The 24366-nt window shown below is 44.0% G+C and overlaps 1 protein-coding gene and 1 pseudogene across 1 annotated transcript; one reads left to right on the forward strand and one right to left on the reverse strand.

Annotated features, from left to right (window-relative positions):
* Window positions 1-1703: 1703 nt before the first annotated feature.
* Window positions 1704-3645, forward strand: LOC148212783 (protein JINGUBANG pseudogene; annotated as a pseudogene).
* A 14685-nt stretch (window positions 3646-18330) lies between these two features.
* RUS4 (root UVB sensitive protein (Protein of unknown function, DUF647)) lies at window positions 18331-22804 on the reverse strand. The gene is made up of 10 exons (XM_022299707.2): window positions 22216-22804; window positions 21876-22022; window positions 21593-21739; window positions 20711-20773; window positions 20555-20631; window positions 20276-20381; window positions 19644-19746; window positions 19398-19546; window positions 19249-19314; window positions 18331-18757 (listed from the first exon to the last, which is right to left on the reverse strand). Exons 1-10 carry the CDS (start codon window positions 22645-22647, stop codon window positions 18515-18517), a joined length of 1533 nt encoding a protein of 510 aa, XP_022155399.1. The 5' UTR covers window positions 22648-22804; the 3' UTR covers window positions 18331-18514.
* Between the last annotated feature and the right edge of the window lie 1562 nt (window positions 22805-24366).

The following is a 24366-nucleotide window of genomic DNA, read 5'->3' on the forward strand; positions in this document are numbered from 1 at the left end:
TGGCCTCATAGTTCAATTAGTTGTTGTTTAGACACCTTTTTTTTTTTTGCTACTTTCTAGGGTCCATGGATGTGCTAAATGTCACGATCGCATTTCTTTGAACGGGTCAAGCGATTGTGCTGACACTTGCTTTAGTTCAAACAAACAAGTCAACCAGGAAAAATCATGAGTTTGCATACAATCTTGGTCAATGGTCTAGACTCTGCTCACGCTTGGTCGAGTGGAGGTTTGATGACTACTTGGTCCCTCCTATAGTACATTCTAAGACATTTTTGGTGTAGCAGGAGTAGACATGCAAAATGACAGGGAGTCACTCAATGACCTACAGGCCACGTGTGAGCTCCGATTCACTTGAAATTTGGCATGCTTACATAACTTATTCATACACACTTAGTTCTAAAGTCGTTCGGTCAAATTCATCCTGCAACCCCAAAAACCCGATACAAGAGAAATACTCTAGAAAGCTTAAAAATATGAAAACAAAGTGGTGAGCATGGTTTGGACATGCTGTCATGGATAGCACACCCTGGACAAACATACCCATGACACTAAACACTTCATTGTCAATTTTTTGTTTTGTAGAAATACGAACGTGAAATAAAATTTTGGAGGCTCTATCTTGAAACTTTAGAATGTCTTTTTTTTCCTTCTTCTTCTTCCTTTCTTTCTTGCAGTGGTGTAATTTCGGAGGTTCGTATTGGAGCTAAAACTTAATGTCATTGTTTGTAATGGTATAATTTTGGAGGCTTGTTTGGGAGAAATATCAACTTAGAAGATGATTGAAGGCCTTTAAATTAATTATTTTGTTTTACATTATTTTATACTTGCTAGACTTTTACAAAGACATGAAAATTTCTTTCCTAGAAGATTATTTGTAGTTTAATGAATTAAATTTTATATATTGTTTTTATGTTCAATGGTAATATTGATAATATTTAGATTCCAATGCAATGAACTTTAAGGTATTACCAAAAAAAAAAATATATATTTAACGAAACAAAACTAAAGAGTTATATGCATTTTTCCCGACGCACAAGGCGTTGGCATTGGTGCGTAATGTAACTAAACCTCAACGGATTTTGCTACTTTTTGCCGACACTCGTAATGGTCTCTCCCGACGCTTTGAAAGCATCGAGAAGTATGTAATCTCGATGCTTAGGAGAGCGTCGCTAAAAAACGTGGGCAAAAGTTAAGCTTATGTCGACGCTTTTGAAATCGTCGGCAAATGCTACCTATCTCAACGCTTAGCGTTAGAAAAATCAATACCGATGCTTTTTCGACACTTCTGCTTTAATTGGCATGTACTTTTCCCGACATTTTTGGGGCTTTTTCCAAATCACAACTTTTCGTCGACACGTACCTTTCTCGAATTCAAGTTTACGTATATTCAAGAGAACAAATCAAATCATTTTTTATAGAAATTATCCACTACTTAAACATTAATACAATTAAAGTTCACTCATGTGAAGTATTTATTCTATTTTCGATTTCTTATTTTATTTTATGCATTTTTGTCTTTTTTTAGATGTTCTTGAGTGTCCAAGTTAGTTACCTCCCCTTCGAACTAATTTCATACGGCAGTCACCTAATCCAACAACATTTAGTTTCGAGAAACACATTAGAATTAATTCTTAAGAAATGTGGCACTCAGGTATAAAATTTAAGCGATGTGAAAAATCACATACAAACACCTAAATATATCCTTCATGAAAAATCAAACCATGAAACTACAACTTTTTTTTTCTTTTTTTCCTGATCTAAATACAAAGAAAAATTTGAATTCCAAGTGGAAATAAAAGAGGAAAAGAAATATAGAAGGAGAGTCGTCCGGAGCAACCGCCCACAACCTCCATTTTTGGTTTTTCTATCTTAAGATTCCTCTCTTCCTTCCCTCCATTTCTTCTTCTTCTTCTTCGAACCCTAAAAATCCTCTCTCCCTCTGAAACTACGCCCTTCTCCATGCCTATAATGATTCGCGGCGGCTCTTCCAGAAGCGGCCGTGTGTTCTCCGAAGAAGGCAGCAGCGTCCACGGAAGGCGATTCAACAAATTGAAGAAATCCGATCTCGACAACGACGACGCTCAAATCTCCCTCGCACCTAATTCCGCCGCCAAATTCCACCATGAATCCGACGCTCCATCGCCATTGATGGATTCCGAGCCCGACATTTCCTTCTACGAGCCGGCCTCCACATCCCCCTTCACCAAATCCCCCTGGTCCTCCCACCTGAATCCCGATCCCCCGCCGCCGGGCGACAATAGCCTCCTTCCCAATGTTCTCATGGGCTCCCTCGTCCGCGAGGAAGGCCACATTTACTCCCTAGCCGCCGCAGGGGACCTCCTCTACACCGGATCTGACTCCAAGAACATTAGGGTTTGGAAGAACCAGAAGGAGTTCTCCGGATTCAAATCCAACAGCGGATTGGTCAAATCGATTGTAATCGGCGGGCATAAGATCTTCACCGGTCACCAGGACGGCAAGGTTCGGGTCTGGAAGGTCTCCGGGAAGGATCCGAGTGTTCACAAACGCGTCGGAACTCTCCCGACTCTCAGCGATTACATCAAATGTTCGATTAGACCGAGCAATTACGTGGAAGGGAGACGCCGTCGGAATCTCTGGATTAAGCATTTCGATGCGATTTCTTCTCTGAGCTTGAGCGAGGACCAAGCGTTTTTGTACTCTGCATCTTGGGATAAAACCTTCAAGGTCTGGAGAGTTTCCGATTCGAAATGTTTGGAATCGATTCAGGCTCACGACGACGCCGTCAACACTCTCGTCTCCAGTATCGACGGATTGGTGTTCACCGGATCCGCCGACGGCAGCGTCAAGGTGTGGCGGCGGGAGCTTCAAGGTAAAGGAACCAAACATTTCTTCTCGCAGACGCTGGTGAAGCAGGAATGCGCCATCACCGCTCTCGCCGTCAACGAGGAGGCGTCGTTTGTGTACTGCGGCTCCTCCGACGGACTCGTCAATTTCTGGGAGCGGGAGAAGTCTCTGTCGCACAGCGGATCTCTGCGAGGCCATAAACTTGCGATTCTCTGTTTGGCCACCGCCGGCCGCCTGTTGCTGAGCGGCTCCGCCGATATGGGGATCTGCGTGTGGCAGAGGACGGCGTCGGAGCACGCGTGCTTGTCGGTGCTGACCGGCCACACCGGGCCGGTCAAATGCCTCGCCATCGAAAGAGACCACGAAACCGCCGACGACGAGCAGCGGTGGATCGTGTACAGTGGAAGCTTGGATAAGTCGGTGAAGATGTGGAGGGTGTCGGAGCAGTCGCCGGCGATGGTGCAGAGCCCGCCGCCGTTCTTGCCTGAAACATCCCCGACGTCCGGCAAAGGAATGTTTGTAAATGCTCCCAGTTTCGTCATTCGTGAACAGTAAAGAAAAAAAAAATTTCCTCTGAATATTTTCTTTTGGCAGAAATTTGTGTTTAGAAAGAAATTCATCGGAATTCTTCGTGATTTTGGTATACTTTTAGTGGCCATCATCTATTAGATGAAATAGAAACTGACCACTGAAAATATAGTCAATGAGAGTTCTTATTGGTTTGTAACTTCGTGTATACATGTATATGAATATGGTGGTGAAAGTGTGAAAGATTGGTAATAGAATTTGCGGGATTGAACTATCAGACCTTTGGTATGATATCAATGTTCCTTCTCCCCTTAAATTTTGATCAAATTGGTTTCAACTAGATTTATTGGGCATGAATTTATTTTTTCAGAGGAATTTCACTCTATAATATGTATTTTAAAAAATTATAACATTTTGGTTAAAATATTTAGTTTGATCTGTATATTTTCAAACTTTTGTACATTTTGATTATTATACTTTTGAAATGTTGTTTGTCCTTGTACTATTCAATTTTGGTTTGGAAATGTTTTGGTTACTCTACTTTTAAAAATTGACCATTTTCGTCTCTTAATTTTATTATTAATCTTATTTTTTCTATCACAGTTTCAACACAAAATTAAAATCAATCTATTTCTTAAAATGTAAACATTACTTTATACTAAAAATTTTCATTAAGTGTAAAATTTGTGTTAAAAAGTTTTGCAAAGAGATACTAAAATGATCATTTTTTAAAAGTATATAGACCAAAATGAACATTTTCAAAATACAAATACTAAGATGACGTAAAATTGAAAATTGAGGGACCAAAATAGTATTTTACCGTAACGTTTTCATTTTCCCAAAATATTGTATAAATTTAACTTTTTATTAATTCTCTTTTAAATGATATTTGAATCAAGGGTTGAATTTTGTAATGCTACTTTTCTTTTCTTTTTCACTTCTATCCATATTTGAAAATATGTATTTGTATTATCATTTTTATATTGGACATAAGGACTTGCATGGTATTATCTGTGTTAGCTTATGATCCAACTTCTTTATCATATGTGTGTGTGTATAGAATGTGTTTGGGGGTTGAAATTCGTACTGCCACGTGGAGGACAGAAAAAATGTCCAACTTTGGAGATCTTCCCTTTGGTGGCCGACCTGAAGATCTTCCTTTTGGAAGAGCTCAATCTCAGCTCGTCCCGACAAGAGGAAGAGCTCAATCTCAGTTCATCCCCGGCTAGAGGAAGAGTTATCAAGATAGCTCATCCCCGCCTAGAGGAAGAGCTTCATATCAGATAACTCAACCTCGCCAAGAGGAAGAGTTTCATCTCAGCTCATCCTCGCCTTGTGGAAGAGCTTCATCTCAGCTCATCCCCGCAAGAGGAAGAGCTGTCATTAAATAACTTAACCTCCCCAAGAGGAAGAGTTTCATCTCAGCTCATCCCGGCAAGAGGAAGAGCTCAATCTCAGCTCATCTCGGTAAGAGGAAGAGCTCAATCTCAGCTCATCCCCAACTAGAGGCAGAGCTTCATATCAGATAACTCAACCTCGCCAAGAGGAAGAGTTTCATCTCAGCTCATCCCCGCAAGAGAAAGAGCTGCCATCAGATAACTTAACCTCCCCAAGAGAAATAGCTCAATCTCAACTCATCCGGCAAGACGAAGAGCTCAACCTCAGCTCATTCCCGCCTAGAGGAAGAGCTTTATCTAGCTCATCCCCGGCAAGAGGAAGAGCTCAATCTCAGCTCATCCCGGCAAGAGGAAGAGCTCGATCTCAGCTCATTCACTGCCTAGAGGAAGAGCTTCATCTTAGCTCAACTTCGCCTAGAGGAAGAGCTTCATTTTAGCTCATTCCCGCCTAGAGGAAGAGTTTCATCTCAGCTCATTCCGGCAACAGGAAGAGCTCAATCTCAGCTCATCCCAACAAGAGGAAGAGCTCAACCTCAGCTTATTCCCGGCTAGAGGAATAGTTTCATATCAGATAACTCAACCTCACCAAGAGGAAGAGTTTCATCTCAGCTCATCCCGGCTAGAGGAAGAGCTATCAAGATAGCTCATCCCCGCCTAGAAGAAGAGTTTCATATTAGATAAACTCAACTTCGCCAAGAGGAAGAGTTTCATCTCAATTCATCCCGGCTAGAGGAAGAGCTGCCATCAGACAGCTCATCCTCATCCAAATGAAGAACTTCGATCGTTTGATCATATTTCATCCACCATGGCAGATCCAACTTAGAGGCTGCCGACCTACATTCCAATGGGAGCCAAGTACTCCCACATGGCATAAGTGCCAAGGTACAATTCAAAACCAAATTCAAGCCTCTAAACTTCCGAGTTCGAGGTGAGATGTACTCTTATAAAAGAAAATTCAAACCTCTAAACTTACGAGTTCGAGGTGAGATGTAGTCTTATAAAAGAAAATTCAAACCTCTAAACTTACGAGTTCGAGGTGCGATGTAATTTGACAAGAAAAAATTCAAACCTCTAAACTTACGAGTTCGAGGTGCGATGTAATTTGACAAAAGAAAATTCAAATCTCTAAACTTACGAGTTCGAGGTGTGATGTAATTTGACAAAAGAAAATTCAAACCTCTAAACTTACGAGTTCGAGGTGCGATGTAATTTGATAAGAAAAAATTAAAACCTCTAAACTTACGAGTTCGAGGTGCGATGTACGAAAATTACGATAAGTTCGAAATGACAAAGATGAGATTGAATTCACCCAATACAAAGTATGCATGTCCTACTCCAACTCCTCAGCGCCCAGCTTAGGCCGAGCTTCTCAGCTCTTACTCCAACTCCTATGCATCCAGCTTAGGTCGAGCTTCTCAGCTCTTACTTCAAACTCCTAAGCGCCCAACTTAGGTCAAGCTTCTTCAAATACCAAACTTAATCAACATGGCAAGTCTAAGATAAGTTTCTCAAAGTCGGCTCAAGTCATGACCATAACACTATGTTCGATGTTTGACCTACTATATGTTGTTCGACATCTGACATGTGATCTATTTCAATCTCGAAAGACGGAAGTCACCACTTAGGCAAATTTTCAATCCCAGAAAAAACTTCTCTGCCAGGTCGAACTCGGACTAGCCAGAGAGGGGGCCAATGTTTGGGGGTTGAAAATCGTACTGCCACGTGGAGGACAGAAAAAATATCCAACTTTGGAGGTCTTCCCTTTGGTGGCCGACCTGAAGTGGCCGACCTGAAGATCTTCCTTTTGGTGGCCGACCTGAAGTGGCCGACCTAAAGAGCTCTACTGAGGGTTGACCTAAAGAGCTCTACTGAGGGCCGACCTGAAGGCCTTGCCTAATGGTCGACCTGAGGCCTTCCCTAAAGGCCGATCTGAAGGTCTTCCCTGAAGATCATTCATGGGAGGAACGACCTTCCATACTTAGTCAAATTCCAGATGACAAGAGTATGAACTGGAATAGCTACTCCCGACAGGCCGACCTTGGTCCCGACATGCTCAACCGCTGGTCGGATTCCTTGTCGGGTACCTCAACCTATAAATAGGGCACTTCACTCTTCAGTCAGGGATCGTATTCTAGCTCGGCCTCCATACTAAGGTCGGACTCAAAACTGACTTGAGCGTCAGAGTGTTTGTTCCCTTGTGCAGGTCTTTCCTCGCCAAGTGGCCTTTCAGCTCATTCCTTACACCAGCTCATCCCAGTCAGCCGACTTTGACCCTTTGAGCTGGTCATCCCTTTCCAAGGAAACCCAAGCTCTTCCCGCAGTCATACCTGAAAAGCAGGTCATGCTCTCCCGACGGTCATACTTGGAGTAGGTCGAGCTCTTCCCTGTGGCCGACCTTAACCAAGTCATACCCCGTCACATTTTTTGCATAAACAGAATGAATTCAAACTTTGATGATTAAATATTAAAGTAGGCAAAGTAGCAATTATCAATATACATGGAGTAATAATAAGTTATATGTCATTAAAATTGAGATTAGTCAAAATTGGACTAGTGTCTCTAAATTAAATTAAATAACATTAAAAAAATTGACTAATTTAATATTGTGCCATGTGACATAATTTAAGGACATAAATTGATCGAATTAAAGCTTCATATCAAGTTCTACAAAGCTTCACATAGTCTTTGTAGGTTCTATGGCTTTTCATAAGGTCACTTAACAAGACAATAATTTGAGAAAGTAGAAGATGAAGATGGGTCGAACTGATAAGAATCCTTACTGATTTGTTATCTATTTCGAATATACTTATTTGACATAAAGAAAAATATACAAACACCACAGACAAACTATATTAATAAAGTAAAAACAAAAGATAAAAAATATATTACTAAAGTAAAAAAAACATTTTACTGTAGTAAAAAGTATGTTTGGGGAAGAGAATACCCTGGACACGTGGAGGACCCCTATTGGTGCTCCAAGATGACTCATGAGTCATGCCCAGCTCGGACCGCCGAGATCACCACCACTAGCGTCGACAGATGCTAAGTATGAGGGCCAAGGTGGACCTGGCCGAGGTCCGACCTACCGGGAAGCTCGGTAGGGGCCGATGTAAGCTACTGTCAGCGGCGTGATTATCGGGTGTAACCGTCGGTCCCGAGATTACCGGGTGTAACCGACGGTCCCGAGATTACCGAGTGTAACCATCGCGAGATTAGCGGGACTACCACCCATAAGTAGATGACCTCACTCCACGATCAGGTACGATGATTTCTGACCTCGAACTAAACTGGTAATCCGACCTATACTGACTTGATCGTCGAAGTGCTCACCTTTTTGTGCAGGTCCGCCCAAGTATTCAGATCGGTCCGGAGGCCGAGTTCGAGCTGCAATCAGAAATACACTGTTGTGCATATCCTTGCATAAACATTTGACGCCGTCTGTGGGAACGACAATCTAAGTCATCCCAATTCTTTTAAACCAACACGCGAGCGAACATGGTTCAACAAGCGAACTCGACCAATACGGCAGATCGAAGAACTCTAGCTGCCAGCGATGCCCACCAGAGGGAGGTCGGAGCAGCAGTGGTAGAGGGGCAAGGTCACGACGGCCTAGCAACAGAACCCCTCCGCAGGTCGGCACGAATCACCGCGCCTGTCCTACCACCTGCGCACCCAAGGACATCCAAGGCCACCCGTGGCCGAGGTGGGACCTCTAAGAAGGGCGCCAGGGGTCCAGCCCCGGCTCCAACAAGTGAGAACTTTGACGCACTCCAGAGAGAAATGGAGGCAATGCGCACACAAATGCGATCAATGGAGGAAATGTATAACGAAATGATATTAACTGCAGGCGGAGGGTCTCGATTTGAGAACCGAGTGACGCGCGTTGACATACGCGAGCCAAGGGGTTCCCACCTCGGCCCAGTCGAGGAGGAACATCCCGAAGACATCGAGAGCGAGGGACACACTCGCCGGGGGGGGAGACCTCCGTGAGCATCTCAATAGAAAGAGAGGCTCATCTCTCCGAAAAGGACAGTCACCATCTCGCTCACACAGGAGCTCCAACCAACAGGCTGAATCCTCTCACAACCCAGTAACTCCTGCAGGAGTGATTACAAGGGAGGAGTTCGACCAGCTGAGGGACCAGCTCGACGCTCAGGTGGAGGCCTTAAAGGCCAAATGTGAGCAGAAAGAAGGTTCACTGAACGATGGCAACTTGGGAGAATCGCCCTTCACCTCGGACGTTTTGGAAGCACCGATCCCTCCGAAGTTCAAAGCTCCTACCGTGAAGCCTTATGATGGGTCGAAGGACCCCAAGGATTATGTTGAGGTCTTTGAAGGTCTCATGGATTTCCAAGCGGCATCAGACGCAATCAAATGCCGCGCCTTTCAAATCGCGCTTACTGGCAGCGCGCGATTGTGGTATCGGAGACTGCCAGCCAGGTCGATCTCGACCTACTCTCAGCTGAGAAGGGAGTTCCTCGCCCAGTTCTCTTCTCGACATTATGACAAAAAGACAGCGACCCATCTCGCCACCATCAGACAGAAGGAGGGTGAGACGCTGCGAGAATATGTCACCAGATTCCAGGAGGAGCAGTTGAAGGTCGCACACTGTTCCGATGACTCGGCCATGTGCTATTTCCTCACCGGTCTAGCCGACGAGGCCCTCACGGTGAAACTTGGAGAGGAGGCCCCGGCCACCTTCGCCGAGGTGCTTCAGAAGGCGAAGAAAGTCATCGATGGACAGGAGCTCCTCCGAACCAAAACCGGCCGACCAGAACGAAAGATCGGCCGGGGCAGAAGTGGAAAAGATATAGAAAAGGCAGATCCCAAGTCCAACGACAAGGGATCCTTTTCCAGCGACCGAGCTGAGTATCGAAGGGTGGAGAACGGACCTACCAGGAGCCGACCTTACGAACGCTTCACGCCGACCACGATTCCAATTTCCGAGATCCTAACGAACATCGAGGAATCTGGAATGGAAAAACTACTCAAGCGTCCTGAGAAGCTTCGGGGAGCCCCGGAGAGGCGCAGCAAGGACAAGTATTGCCGCTTCCATCGAGAGCACGGCCATAACACGTCGGACTGCTGGGAGTTGAAGCGCCAAATTGAGGATCTAATTCAAGATGGCTACTTCAAGAAATTTGTGGGAAAGCCCAAGACCAGCTCGGCGGAGAAAAAGGAAGAGCGGAAGCGTTCGAGGACGCCACCCCGGCGCACTGACCGACCTGCGGTCATCAATACCATTTTCGGAGGGCCAAGCGGGGGTCAGTCCGGACATAAAAGAAAGGAGCTAGCTCGTGCAGCCAGGCGCGAGGTATGCATCATCAGGGAGCAGAGGCCGACCTGCCCAATCACCTTCGACAGTTCAGACTTAGAGGAGGTGCACCTGCCCCACAATGATGCATTTGTGATCGCTCCCTTGATTGATCATGTGGTGGTTAGGAGGGTGCTGGTAGACGGAGGCGCATCTGCTAACATCCTGTCCTTACCGACCTACCTCGCCCTGGGATGGACGAGGTCGCAATTGAAGAAAAGCCCGACAACGCTGGTTGGGTTCTCTGGAGAATCGGTCATCCCAGAGGGTTGCATCGACTTGCCGGTCACACTTGGGCAGGACCAAACTCAGGTCACCTAAATGGCCGAGTTCGTGGTAATTGACGGTAGATCGGCCTATAACGCCATCTTTGGGAGACCCATCATCCACTTATTTCGGGCCATTCCCTCGACACTTCATCAAATTTTGAAGTATTCCACCCCCAATGGCGTGGGCAGGGTCCGAGGAGAACAGATCGCTTCGAGGGAGTGTTATGCCTCCACACTCAAAGGCTCATCGGTCTGCGCCCTCGAAACTCTCGCCGGTAGAGATGGAACGCTCGAGTTCGAGGCTGACCTGCCGAGGAGGAAGTCTGCTGCACCCACTGAGGAGCTCGAGCTTGTTCCTCTTCTTAGTCCCGAGAAGCAAGTAAGCATAGGAACCAAGCTGGGGGCCACCGACAGAGAGGAGCTAATCCACTTCTTCAGATCCAACTCGGATGACTTTGCGTGGTCCCATGAGGACATGCCTGGCATTGACCCGAAAATCATGACGCATCGCCTCAGCATAGATCCGTCATTCCGACCTGTAAAGCAAAAAAGAAGACCTATAAACAAAGAGCGGAGTGATGTAATTGTTGAGGAAGTTAGCAAACTTTTGAAAGCTGAATACATAAGAGAAATTTCGTATCCCGAGTGGCTCTCCAATGTTGTATTAGTTAAAAAATCTAATGGAAAGTGGAGAATGTGCGTAGATTTTACGAACTTAAATAAGGCATGCCCGAAGGATTGCTTCCCGCTGCCGAGGATTGATCAGCTCGTGGACGCCACAGCCGGGCACGAACTGCTCACCTTTATGGACGCCTACTCTGGGTACAACCAAATCAAGATGCATGTCCCCGATCAAGATCATACCGCATTCATAACAGACCAAGGTCTGTACTGTTACAAGGTCATGCCCTTCGGTTTAAAGAACGCAGGAGCGACCTACCAGAGAATGGTGAACAAAATGTTCGCCAAGCAGATCGGCCGGAATATCGAGGTGTATGTGGACGACATGCTCGTCAAGAGCAAGCAGTCGAAGTCGCATCTCTCCGATCTGACCGAAGCTTTCGAGGTTCTGAGGACATATCAAATGAAGCTCAACCCAGCTAAATGTGCCTTTGGAGTCTCTTCGGGTAAATTCCTTGGCTTCATGGTGAACAACCGGGGAATCGAGGCCAACCCCGAAAAGATTAAAGCCGTGATCGAGATGGAGGCACCTAAGACGCTGAAGCAGCTTCAGTGCCTCAATGGCAGGATTGCGGCTCTGAATCGGTTTGTTTCAAGATCGACAGACAAGTGCCTTCCTTTCTTCAAAGTCCTACGAAAGAAAGGGCCGTTTGAATGGACAGCGGAGTGCGAACAAGCATTTCAGCAGTTGAAGAGCTACCTCTGTTCGGCACCCTTGCTCGCCAAGCCCATGCCGGGGGACAAGCTCCAATTGTACTTAGCAGTGTCTGACAGTGCCGTCAGCTCGGCCCTAATCAGGCAAGAGGAAGCGCGGCAAAACCCGGTCTACTACACAAGCAAGGCTATGACCGAAGCCGAGACTAGATACCCTCAGATGGAGAAGTTGGCTCTCGCTTTAGTCACCTCGGCTCGACGGCTTAGACCATACTTCGAAGCCCATACTGTGGTGGTGCTCACTAACTTGCCCCTAAAAAACATCTTCCATAAGCCAGAAGCTTCTAGACGCCTGATGAAGTGGGCAATGAAGCTAAGTGAGTACGACATCCAGTTCGAACCCAGAACTGCGTTGAAAGGACAAGCGGCGGCAGATTTCATAGCCGAGCTCACACCACCTTCCAAGTTGAGCGAGTCCGACCTACCGTGGACAATCTATGTCGACGGATCCTCCATTGAGAAGGGGTGCGGGGCCGGGGTCCTCTTACTCGGACCAGGAGGCGAGCGATTTGAGTATGCCCTGCGGTTCGGTTTCCGGACTTCTAACAACGAGGCTGAGTATGAAGCATTTATTGCCGGCCTGCGAATCGCTAGAGCATTGGGGGCCTCTTGTGTTAAGGTCTTCAGCGACTCCCAGCTGGTTGTAAGCCAGATCAAGGAAGAGTACCAAGCCAAAGACTCCCGAATGGAGAAGTATTTGGGCAAGGTCAGATCGCACCTCGCCCAGTTTCGAACTTACGAAGTAAACCGGGTTCCCCGAGCAGAAAATTCTAATGCTGACGCCTTGGCCAAGTTAGCGTTGGCGTACGAGACCGACCTGGCTAGGTCGGTCCCCGTCGAGATCTTAGATAATCCCTCGATCTCAGAGCCAGATCTGATGGAGATCGGCGCTCCAGAGTCCTCATGGATGGACCCGATTGCGGACTTCATTAGGGGCAACTCACCATAAGACCCTAAGGAGCGCCGAAAGTTGGCAAGGCGAGCAGCTCGGTTCGTGGTTCGAGGTGGAGCATTGTACCGACGCGGCTTTTCCCTGCCTCTATTGAGATGCCTAACCCCTGAAGAGGGCCTGTACGTCCTCAGAGAAATCCACGAAGGGGTGTGCGGCAATCACTCAGGCGCCCGGTCGCTGTCAGCCAAAGTGATCCGACAAGGATACTATTGGCCTACCCTCAGCCAGGACGCCAAGAAGTTCGTTAGAACTTGCGACAATTGCCAATGCTACGGAACCATAATCCACCCACCTCCCGAGCTGCTCACCCCCATCTCGGCCCCGTGGCCATTCGCGCAGTGGGGGGTAGATATCATTGGTCCTTTCCCTTTGGGCAGAGGCCAGACCAAGTTCGCTGTGGTTGCTGTGAATTACTTCACAAAGTGGGCCGAGGCCGAGGCGCTCTCCTACATAACGGAATCTAGAGTCACGTCCTTCGTATGGACAAATATCATATGTCGCTTTGGTATACCGCAGGCCATTGTGACAGACAACGAGAAGCAGTTTGACAACGCCAAGTTCAAAGACTTCTGCAGCAAGCTTGGCGTAAGTCACCTCAGCTCGTCCCCCGCACATCCGCAAGCAAATGGGCAGGTGGAGGCAGTGAACAAGATCATCAAGCGAGACATCAAACATCGACTGGACTCCAAGTAAGGCAGGTGGGCCGAGGAGCTACCAGAGGTTCTATGGTCGTACCGGACGACCCAAAGAGAATCGACGGGTGAGACCCCGTTCTCCCTGGCTTTCGGCTCCGAAGCTGTAGTCCCGGTTGAGATCAGCATGCCATCTGACAGAGTAGAGCATTACGAGCCTACAGCAAATGAGGAAGAGCTGCTCCTCAACCTCGACTTGTTGGAAGAAAGAAGAGCAATGGCCCAGCTACGCCTGGCGGAATATCAGGGCAGAATGGCCAGACATTACAACGCTCGCGTTCGACCTCGGATCTTTCAGATCGGACATCTGGTCTTGAGGAGGGTTCAAACCCATGTGGGTGCCTTTGATCCGACCTGGGAGGGCCCGTTTGAGGTCAAGGGCATAGTCCGACCTGGGACGTACATATTGGCCGATCTGAAAGGAGACGTCCTCGCGCACCCGTGGAACGCGGAGCACCTAAAGCGTTATTATCCTTGAAATGCCAAAAGGATTTTCAATGGATCTGTAAAGACTGTTCCAAAAGAATTATGATCGGAATAAATGTGATGATTTAATTTCATGCTTCCGAGTTCGACCAGAAATTAAATGGGGGCCACGAACTCCCACGCGATCACATTCCAGCAGTCGGTTAGAATCCAATCCTCCAAAACCTAAGGGTACGAGGTGCGATGCCAAAACCACTGACGAACTTAAAATTCAAACCTTCAAGGTAAAGGGGCGATGTGAAAAGTTCAAAATGATCAAGCCTCCGAACTTGAGGGTACGAGGTGCGATATGAAGAATAGCTACGGACTTAGGAGTTTAGCCTTTTAACGTTTTTAAGTTAAGGGTGCGATGTTAAAAAATCCAGAGTTGGTGCAATGCATTGAACACTAAGAGATTCAAACTCAAACTTGCAATTATTTTAATTGAAGGCGCGACCTCAAAGGTAAGAGGTGCGAGGTGACATTGGCTGCAGTTCAAGGAAAAAGCGAAGAAAGGAAAGATGTTGCCAACACCAAAGTAAAAACGAACAAAGCTTCTTCATTAATGGAGAGCAGAGCCAAGGCTTATAGACCTTGCAGCTCTGCCCTGACACTTGCAAACAAAGAAGAAGAGAAGAAAGACAGAGAAAGGCCTCATGAAGGATGACCGCCTAAGAGCCTGCCTAAGGAGCGCCCTCCTGAGTGGTGCCGACCTGGTCCTGTTCGAGATCGGAGCAGTCAGAGTCTAGATCTCTGACATACTTGTCCACCAACGCTTGGGGGCTAGGGGTGCCGCCAGGCCCAGACGCCCACTGCTCGGCATACCTCTTTTTCAGACCATTGAGATCGATCTGAAGGTCAGGCATGTCGAAAGCAATGCCCTTCATGAGGAACTTGAAGCCCGCGTCAGAGAAGTCTTTGGCAAATCCATCGAAGTCAGGATGTTGCCTAAACGATTCCTCCAATAGGACTCCATTGCTGAGACGCTCCTTTGCCGTCTCCAGCTCGGCAGTCGCATGCTTCAGCTTCTTATCCTTCGCTTCAAGTGCCTGGAGCATGTCGTCCTTCTCCTTCAGGAGTTGGAACTTCTCCTTCTCCAAGCCCCTGGTGATAGCATGGGCAGCTCGGAGCTGGGCTTTGCGTCTGTCTTCTTCCTTCTTCAGCAGCTCGGCCTTGGTCTCCACCTCGGCCTTCAAAATTTCCACCTCAGAGTGAGCCTTCAGCAGCTCATCCTTCATGGTGGAGGAAGCAGCCTCCAAGGCAGCAGAGAACTCCTCTTTCTCCCTCGCTGCCAGAACTTCCCTCCCATCCAGCTCGGCCTTCACGGCCAGAGCCGATTGAATGGAAGCAACGAACGCCTGAGGAAAGGTACAAAAAAGAAGTTAGACCGAGCTACCTGTTAGGTAAATCGAGCAAAAACACCAATCTTACCTCAGCGGCGTAGTTGATGGTCCTCTTCAGAACGGACCCTAGGTCGCTCACAAATTTGGACGCCCTCCTTAGGCAGCGGTCCAAACTTGTGGCCGATATGCGAGACACCTGGTCCCTCACCCCAGAACTTGACGGCTCAACTCTGAACCGTACCGTCACATCGGACGTCCCGCCCATCCTGGCCTCAAGATCATCCACCCGATCTGCGAAACTCGCAGGCAAGACCCCACGAGCTCCGACCTCCAAGGGGGAGGTCGTCTTCTTCTTCTTCTTCCTCCGCTTCAGAGGGACTTCCTCCCTCACCTCCTCGCCCAAGGGCAAGGCGTCCACCGCCTCGGTCTGATCCCTGGGGCGCTTCTCCCTCGAAGGACCCCCAGAAGACTCCAGCTCGATCACTGGGGCTGGATCTTCCGAGGCTGGCCCTACCACAGCAGGGGTGGCAGGTTTCGAACTTTGGGCGGCCTCAAGAGCATGGGCTCGGCCCTTGGACTTGCGCTTCACGTTCCTTGCAAATCCGCAAACCATGGCTGCAAAATAAAAACAGGGGTCAACACAAGGTTAGAGGAAAAAGGGGGGAAGCAAGCTCGGCATACCAAGTTCGGAGTTCGGCCTTGAGGATTCAATGAGACAAACTGCGGGGTTGTAATCTAGCAGCCCGGACTCAAGCAGCAGCTTGTCGGTCACCAAGGTTCCGACCTTCCTACCCCTCGGAAAGCGCTCCTTGTAATATTTCAACGTGTCGAAGGAGGCATGCGTAAGCTCGGGGACTGGTCGAATTGAAACTGCACAAAGACAAAATTTGAGTTAGACCTGAATGACAGAAAAGAAAATCACAAAAAGTAAGAACTACTTCGTACCTAGGTTCCCAAACCTAGTGGGGACGTCAAAGAAGGAACGACCTGACTCGTCCTTTGCAAGCCATTCCCCAGAGGCGTAGAACCACTTCCTCATCCATCCCTTGATGGAGGTCGGCCCCTTAACTATACCGCCTGCGCCTTTCCTTGCGCACATATAGAACCGACCAAGCTTCTTAGCTATCCTTTTCGCTTCGAAGCACGCGAGGAGCTGGTCTACGTCTAACAGCTCGGCCTTTTCACTATCCCGAGCTCGTAGCCAAAAAATGATGGCCAAAGCGAAAATGACACCCTACCCATTGGGGGCCACTTGAGCCGAAGCAAGCCCAGTTCGGAAAAGAAACTCTTGGACGAAAGGGTGAAGGGGAAGTCTGAGGCCGTACTCAAACATTTTGAAGTAGAGAGTGACCCATCCCTCTGGAGGATTGTCAGCTCTCTCCCCCTCCTCCGGAATCCTGAGGAGGATGTTCTCAGGGATAGCGAACCCCTTATGAAGGGATCCGAGGTAGTGCTCGGGTATCCTAGAAGGGTATTCCAAACCCTGACCCGAGGTGGAGGCATCACTATCCTCCCCGTCATCGGAGAACCTAAAGTTTTCTATCTCCTCGAGCTCGGACTCTAACCTACGAGCTAAATCTTCATCGGATCCTAGGTTGCTGCTAAAAGAGGACGACATGGCAACTACGTTCGAAAGAGAAAGTGAGGGAAGAGACCGACCTACCAAGGGTTCGAGCTACCTTCAGATCGAACTCCAGGAATTCAGGGAGCGTAAGGTATGACCTGAAGGATTGGGGGTATTTATAGCTCGTCGGAAAAATTTCCTTACCGTACACGTGTAATCAACGAGCGGCTAGGATCCTCCCTAAGATCCAAAACGTCGGAATATTTGAATATTCCGACGATAAATCTACCACAACTGTTATATTTTCCCACAAATAGGAAGCCGCCACGCGTCCAAAGCAAGTCGAATGAACTTCTCTGCCAGGTCGAGATCGGACCAGACAGAGAGGGGGCCAATGTTTGGGGAAGAGAATACCCTCGACACGTGGAGGACCCCTATTGGTGCTCCAAGATGACTCATGAGTCATGCCCAGCTCGGATGGCCGAGATCACCACCACTAGCGTCGACAGATGCTAAGTATGAGGGTCGAGGTGGACCTGGCCGAGGTCCAACCTACCGGGAAGCTCGGTAGGGGCCGATGTGAGCTACTGTCAGCGGTGTGATTATCGGGTGTAACCGTCGGTCCCGAGATTACCAGGTGTAACTGACGGTCCCGAGATTACCGAGTGTAACCGTCGCGAGATTAGCGGGACTACCACCCATAAGTAGAGGACCTCACTCCACGATCAGGTACGATGATTTCTGACCTTGAACTAAACTGGGAATCCGACCTATACTGACTTGATCGTCGGAGTGCTCACCTTTTTGTGCAGGTCCGCCCAAGTATTCAGATCGGTCCGGAGGCCGAGTTCGAGCTGCAATCAGAAATACACTGTTGTGCATATCCTTGCATAAACAAAGTACAAAAGTAAAATAACAAAATTACATAAATACAAAATAAATGCAAACATACAAATTGTAAAACTAAAAATACCTTACTTATACGCGAGTTCATCTTTATTTTCTTTGAATAGTTGAAGACATAATGATCTTTTGTTTCTTTTGAATTCTCTCGTCTTCTACTTTGCATGTTGTAGGCATCTCAAAGTGGCAAGAAGTATAGGTAATGAAAATGCGGGTTTACTTATATCATGTTGCCGTTCAATTACTTTTATAACATGTAAATTTACATTTTCTTTATTAATATAAGAGTTTGCATAAGTTTTATTTTTCGTATTCTTAGAGTCAGTATAATTTATGTCAATTAAAAATTTATTTCGATAATATTACGATTTTAATTTTTGTTAAAATTTGATATTAAATTATGCATATATAAATTGACCATGATTGGACTTCTTGTTTCTCATATAATTATTAATAACGTAAAATAATTTAATTTATATTATTTATTTTCTATGGTCTGTTATTAATCAATGTTTTAACGACATAAAATTCATATTTCTAGAATAATCACACAAAATAAACATATATAAAATACATTTTCAAATGTTTTAAGCACGAACATGTATACAATCAAACACAATTATCTTTGATTACCCTACATCTTAAGAAAACAACCCAAAGATCATAATAACTCAAGTATCAATAAAATTAATATTTGTTCCATAACTTTATTTACTTGTAAAATTGTGTGAACAAATTACTATAATAAAATAAAATTAGAACTAGCAAATCCTAAATGCATCCCTAAAGTACCCTTGTATGGGCCTAAAAAAAATGGTTGATTTTGTAATTGGTATGGCTTGAAACCCCACTGTATGGATAATCATTCAGTCATTAACAAAACTGTATCGTATTTGCTCATTTGTACTCAGCAGAACATTCTTAACTGCCCATCCTAAGCTTGGCATTTGCTGAATCAAAAAGCAACCATTTTCTTCTGCATATTTCTTGCTATCCTCAACCAAATTCACCCACTCCTTGCACATTCCATCTGACAAATCAATACCTTTCACAATTTCCTCTTCCCAAATTCTCGCCTTCGATACAATCGCTTTGCGGATAAAACATGCCTATTCAATCCAAAGACTCGTCAGATAAGAATTTCAAAATTGCAAGCATATGGATCAAGGAATGCAATGAGATCAAGTTTCAAACGCTTCTGAAAAATCGTTTCATATTCGACACTATAGTTCAGGTCTAGTTTCAATTTAGTCTCTATAATTTCAAATATTTTGGTCCTTATAGTTTTGTTAGATCTTTCCCAACATTCTTGGCATCACCAAAAGATGATAGTTATCTTATGTGACATGTTTTTATTGAACAAAAAGAGCATGTTTTCAATTGGACATGGCATCAAAGAGACAATGAGTCAGCAGTATAAACCAACATGTTACATAAGAAACTATCAACATTTGGTAAATCTAGAGGTGTTTCGATAAATCTGGATATGTTTTGAAAGATTTAACCAAATTATAGGGACCAAATTGAAACTTTTGAAACAATAGACACCAAACTTGAGACCAAGCAACTAAAATGATTATTTAGACCAATTTTCAAATACCTGCAATAAACCCGTGATGATGTCTGCTGCGCGAGCCCCTTCCCGGAGACAGAGAAGGATACCGTGCTAGAATTTCAAGCGGGAGAAGTGAAAATATAAGATAAAGGTGAAATGCTCTTAAAGGTAAATCTAAGAAGATATATACTCACTCTATTTGTTGTTAAACCTCTGCAGAAGACATCCATGCATATAAAATAGTAGTCCTTGTTAGACACACAACGCATTGCCAGCATTGACAATTTTGGTACTTGAGACTCCAGATTCAAGCAACCTATTCTGATTGGCCATGAAACCTTACCTGAATATTCAATTTATATTACTCAACTGCACTTCATGAATCTATAATTCTATAAACTTGTATGCATAATGAATTATTACAGAGATAAAGACCTCACCCTTTCTGCATAGTAAATCAATTCCTTCCATCTCACTTACTTCTGCAGGCGTGGGCACGTATCCTCGCTCGATCCAAGTACTTAATATTATCTCGAGTCTATCCTGAACTTATAAAAGTCAACAGATGAGAAGCAAAATTGTGAGTTGTCGAACCGGTGAAAAGTTTCTATGGTATTTGGTTACGTGATTTCTTTTTTTCTTTTTAATTTTTATGAGGGAGATAACTGGTTGCATGGTTAAAAATGATTTTAGAAACCTCTAAAAGTACGAAGTTAACTCATGCTTCTTGCTTCTTCCATAAATGTTGATGGAAAATGTAATTTCTTTGACAACTTTGCTCTCAAAAGTAATCCAAAACATTCATCATGAATAACTACTTATCCTCGAAGGGAAGGTTAAAATGACTAGAAAGACTATCGAGTTTGAAATGTGATGATTATAAGAACTTGTGAGAAGGCCAAGCAAAAGGTTGAAGTTTGAATGCAGAATTAAAAAAAGTCAATAATGCAATTTTGCCAAAATCAGATAAAATACTATTTTGTTTCATCCAGTAAGCAGAGTACAAGGAGCAAATTTAAAGACTCAACTAAGCCTTCAAAAATTTTGGAAAGTTGAATAATGGAAAACCAACCTTCGTTAGAGTTTGCAAATGGACATGTTTAAGCCCCTGATATGTTCCAAAAAGATCCATTGCAGCAAAAATGGGGTAAACCACAAAAGGTAAAGCTGATTGCAATCTAGCACAAGAATGACGAGTTAGAAAACCTTGGAATGATAAATTCCAAAATTAAGAAAACTCACACATCAAATAGTGGTTAAATAATGATAAAACAGACATGAACTGATCTCTGTGTATTTACAACTCATTTATGAACTAACGGAAATCTAAAACACAAAGAGGAAAAAAAACCTTTGATCATTTTTGGACAAGAAGTTCAGAAGTGCGGCAAGTACAAGACCGAGATTATCAAAGCACACTGATTGAATCTGTATACAACGGATAGCTGAGTGAATACAACTTCACCAACATAATGTAATCAGAATTTCAGGAAGGATTATAGCCAACCTGTGCCTTAGCAGAAACTTCACCAAGGTTATCTGCCACTGCAAAACTTCTATGAACTGCAGACTGATTACATAAAGTGAGAGTTATAAGATGACACGGCCAAAATCCTAAATCCTAAATCCTAAAGACTTCAAGATATTTCTATTTTTTTTCAATAAGAAACAGAGTATGTTGCTCAGAAAACAGGGAACAAGCCAAAGGCAGGGGACGAGAAATCCCCCCCAAAAGAACTAGAACAATACAATACAGCTACTCAATCCAAATTGATGAAGGCTGGTGGTAGTTACAAAAAAATTTCCTATGATTAAGACACCACAAAGACGTATTTATAGAAGAATTCATATTTCCAGTCAAGTCAGTACTGAATAGAAGAATTCAAATTAAAGGAACCAGAAGATTCATATGGTCATGTAATAGATTGTACAAACTTGAACAAATTTAAGTCAAAATACTGTAGTTAGATGTGGATTTTGTTCGAATTGAAGACCATATGCAACACTAAATCAGTGCTAGAATAAAAGTTCAAAACAAGGCAATGACTAGAGTAGCCATAACTTTTGTAAATACTGCAGAGTGAGTAGCATAAGAGTATCATCTATTGTCTGATATGTCCCTGCGGCAAAGGTTCTAATACATTAGTATGGAAAAAGCAACCACATTTTCTTCAAAATACAAATTGCAAAGCAACATAATTAAGTGATCAACGACATGGAGTAACATTTCTCAACAAAAGAACAACGTAGAGTAAATCAACAAACACCCTCCCCCAACAGGTAAAGAAATTTTATAGTTGGCTATTCTCATATGGAATCAGTCCATTTTTCTATAAAAGTATCTCAAATATATAATGCAGAAAAAGTGGACTAGATTGTGAATCCTTACAGCAGTTGATAAGTAGCATCCAAGACTTATTTGCTTCACAATGTTCGCAATTGATGCAAGAAGCAAGAAGTACTGAGGAAACGCCGGTGTCAGCAACTCAACTGCAATGCTTAAACTGAACAGAACAGCGGTCAAGAACCTGACTCTCTTGAAATGAGAAACATAAAATGGGTTTTTCATTAAACAAAGAGATATACGAGTAGTGACACAATATACTGCACTTGCAAGGGAGACCTTGAAACAAAATTCCTTGCTCAGAAGAAACTAACGTACAGAAGCAAACCTTCAAATTCGTATCAAATGCAGATGCTATGCTAGCAGTGTAAATGCACCGGCTTAACCGTCCAAGTCCATCCTTCAAGACCCAATTAAGGGCTGCTGCAGATGCTAGCGAACGCGTGTGGCCAACTCCTATAGCCCGAAACATTGCCTATCAATAATAATTTTCCTCATAATCTGAATAGAATGTTTTATCATCAAACCATGACACAGTAACAAACCAATATAAACAAACTATAACAAACAAACTAAACAGAGAACGATTAAACATCACATAAAGACAGTCTATCACAAGTCACAACTAGGAAATTTAGAAATAAACTGAAGTTTCAACTTCCATTCACCTGAGTAGCAATAACCTGGAGCGCAGAACTGAAAACCCGATGCAACAGCTTCCATTTTACATAACATACATAATGCTCACTGACATTCTTCGGAATGAAAAAATCTTTAACAGCCAAACCACAGGCTGTGCACAAAGTTCGAAACCCATCATCGAAATCAGAAGAATCAGAGGAGGCGGCACCATCAACACCGACCAACTGTAGGCAAGACCCATCCCACACGTACTGAGAAACCCTACCGGACCTCCGGAGCAGGAGGGGCAAACGAAGGGGGGCGCTGGGCCCGGGTCCATCATCGATGCCCTCGTCGGCTCTGTAGCAAGTTCTGAAAGAGGTGGCAAGAGTTGGAGGAGTGGAGCAGAATCTGGGCCTGAGAGTCCATGGGCGGGGAAATTGAAGGGAATTTGAGAGTGGGTTGAAGGAGCTTTGCATAAGGGAGGCGAAATTGAAGGGAAAATTGTTGAGCTGAAGCTATGGAGAGAAAGAAAAAGCAGAAGATTGTTCAGGAAATCCGCTCAAAGAAAGCTCAGAATGGAATCCTTGTAAAACTTGGAACTAAGAACAATGGAAATTAGGGTCCGCAAGGAACCAGATGACTATGGCCTCCCGCCAACACCAAAAATGTAATAACAAAATGGTTAAAAAAGATTGCAACCTTTCAAATTTGGTAATAATTTAGTCTCACGTGGTTTTTAATATTTATTGACATGTAGTATATTCGTGAGTTCGATATCTGACATTAGGATTAAAGTGATATTTTCATAATATTACGAAAAAAATTCGACAAAATATAAAAAATATCAACAAAAATTTATTAATATAAAAATAATGTTTTCTCAAAAAAATTATAGAAATAATATTAATTTTAATAAATAGTCAAGCTATAATTTTTTATTCTTATAACTTACCATAAATATTGATCTGACATCGACATTTCATTGATATTTTCATTGATATTTCAATGAAATTGAGACTTCAAACATTTTCATCAACATCGACATTGGAAAGCTTGCGTATAAGTACCAATTTAATATCTATGGTGAAAATTTTTATAAGTTCGGATTCTTATTAGATAACAATTTAGTATTTATAATTTACAAATACGTTTGGTTCATCATCAGTTTATCAACCTATATATAAGAAATCCTATTGAATCTCAATCATATTTTTAGGATAAAGACTAAATCGTTCAAACATTAAACTATAGACTAAATTATTACATATTAAAGTTTAGAGGCTCAATTATTACTAATGTGGAAGTACTTGGATTAAATTATTACAAATTAAAGTTCGTAGACTAAATTGTCACTCGGGAGTGATGGTAGAATTAGTGATTTTGAAAAATGACATTCAAGTAGAACTAATTTTCCAGAGAAATTGGCATGGATAACCTAAAAAAGTTTGTTCTTTGCTCAACTGACCTCAATTAAAAAATTTGACTCAACTGACCCAATTTAATATTTTGAATAGAATATTGAAGGATTAAATTACTATTTTAGCCTCAATCTGAAATGCAGGTGAAGTCGCAAACGAATTAACAGGGAAGGAAATTAATGGACAGGTTCGACCGTGGTTTTGACCGTGGTTATTGTTAGTTTGACCTTGGTTAGTAGAAAAGTAACACGAATTTTTTGCTTCACCACGGCCGTGAACTATAGGACTCCGGCCGTGGTGTTAATGAAAGGCAACTAATGGGCTAGGTTGGACCGTGGTTAAATTGTTTGCTTGATCACGGCCATGAAAAAGAGTACCACGACCGTTAATTTAATGACCATTATACCCCTCAGTTCAAATTCAAACTGTTCGTATCTCTCATTCCATCTTCTTTTCTGTTCTTCCGTTTTTGTTTTCGTTTTCGCCCATTCGATTTACACTCCCTCAATTTCCTCTGTTTCACTCTCTACTAGTCAATATCGTGCTCCAAATCGCTTCCCATATCCGAAACTTCGAGGTTAGTACATTTTATTTCATATTTAAGTCTCTTTTATGGCAAGAAAATAAGTCTTTTTTTACTTATATTTGCGATTTTTTTCGTTATTCGTCCATTAATTCCTTCCATGGCAACCTATTTAGTATTTTCGGTACTTGTAGGGCTCGAAATCAGCGTTTTTTGTTTATGATTTGCGTTTGTGGTTGAAATTTTGATTTAGG

The sequence above is a fragment of the Momordica charantia genome (assembly GCF_013281855.1).
Source record: "Momordica charantia cultivar OHB3-1 chromosome 2 unlocalized genomic scaffold, Mcharantia_2.0 BLBB01000002.1, whole genome shotgun sequence".
NCBI classification, from domain to species: domain Eukaryota; kingdom Viridiplantae; phylum Streptophyta; class Magnoliopsida; order Cucurbitales; family Cucurbitaceae; genus Momordica; species Momordica charantia.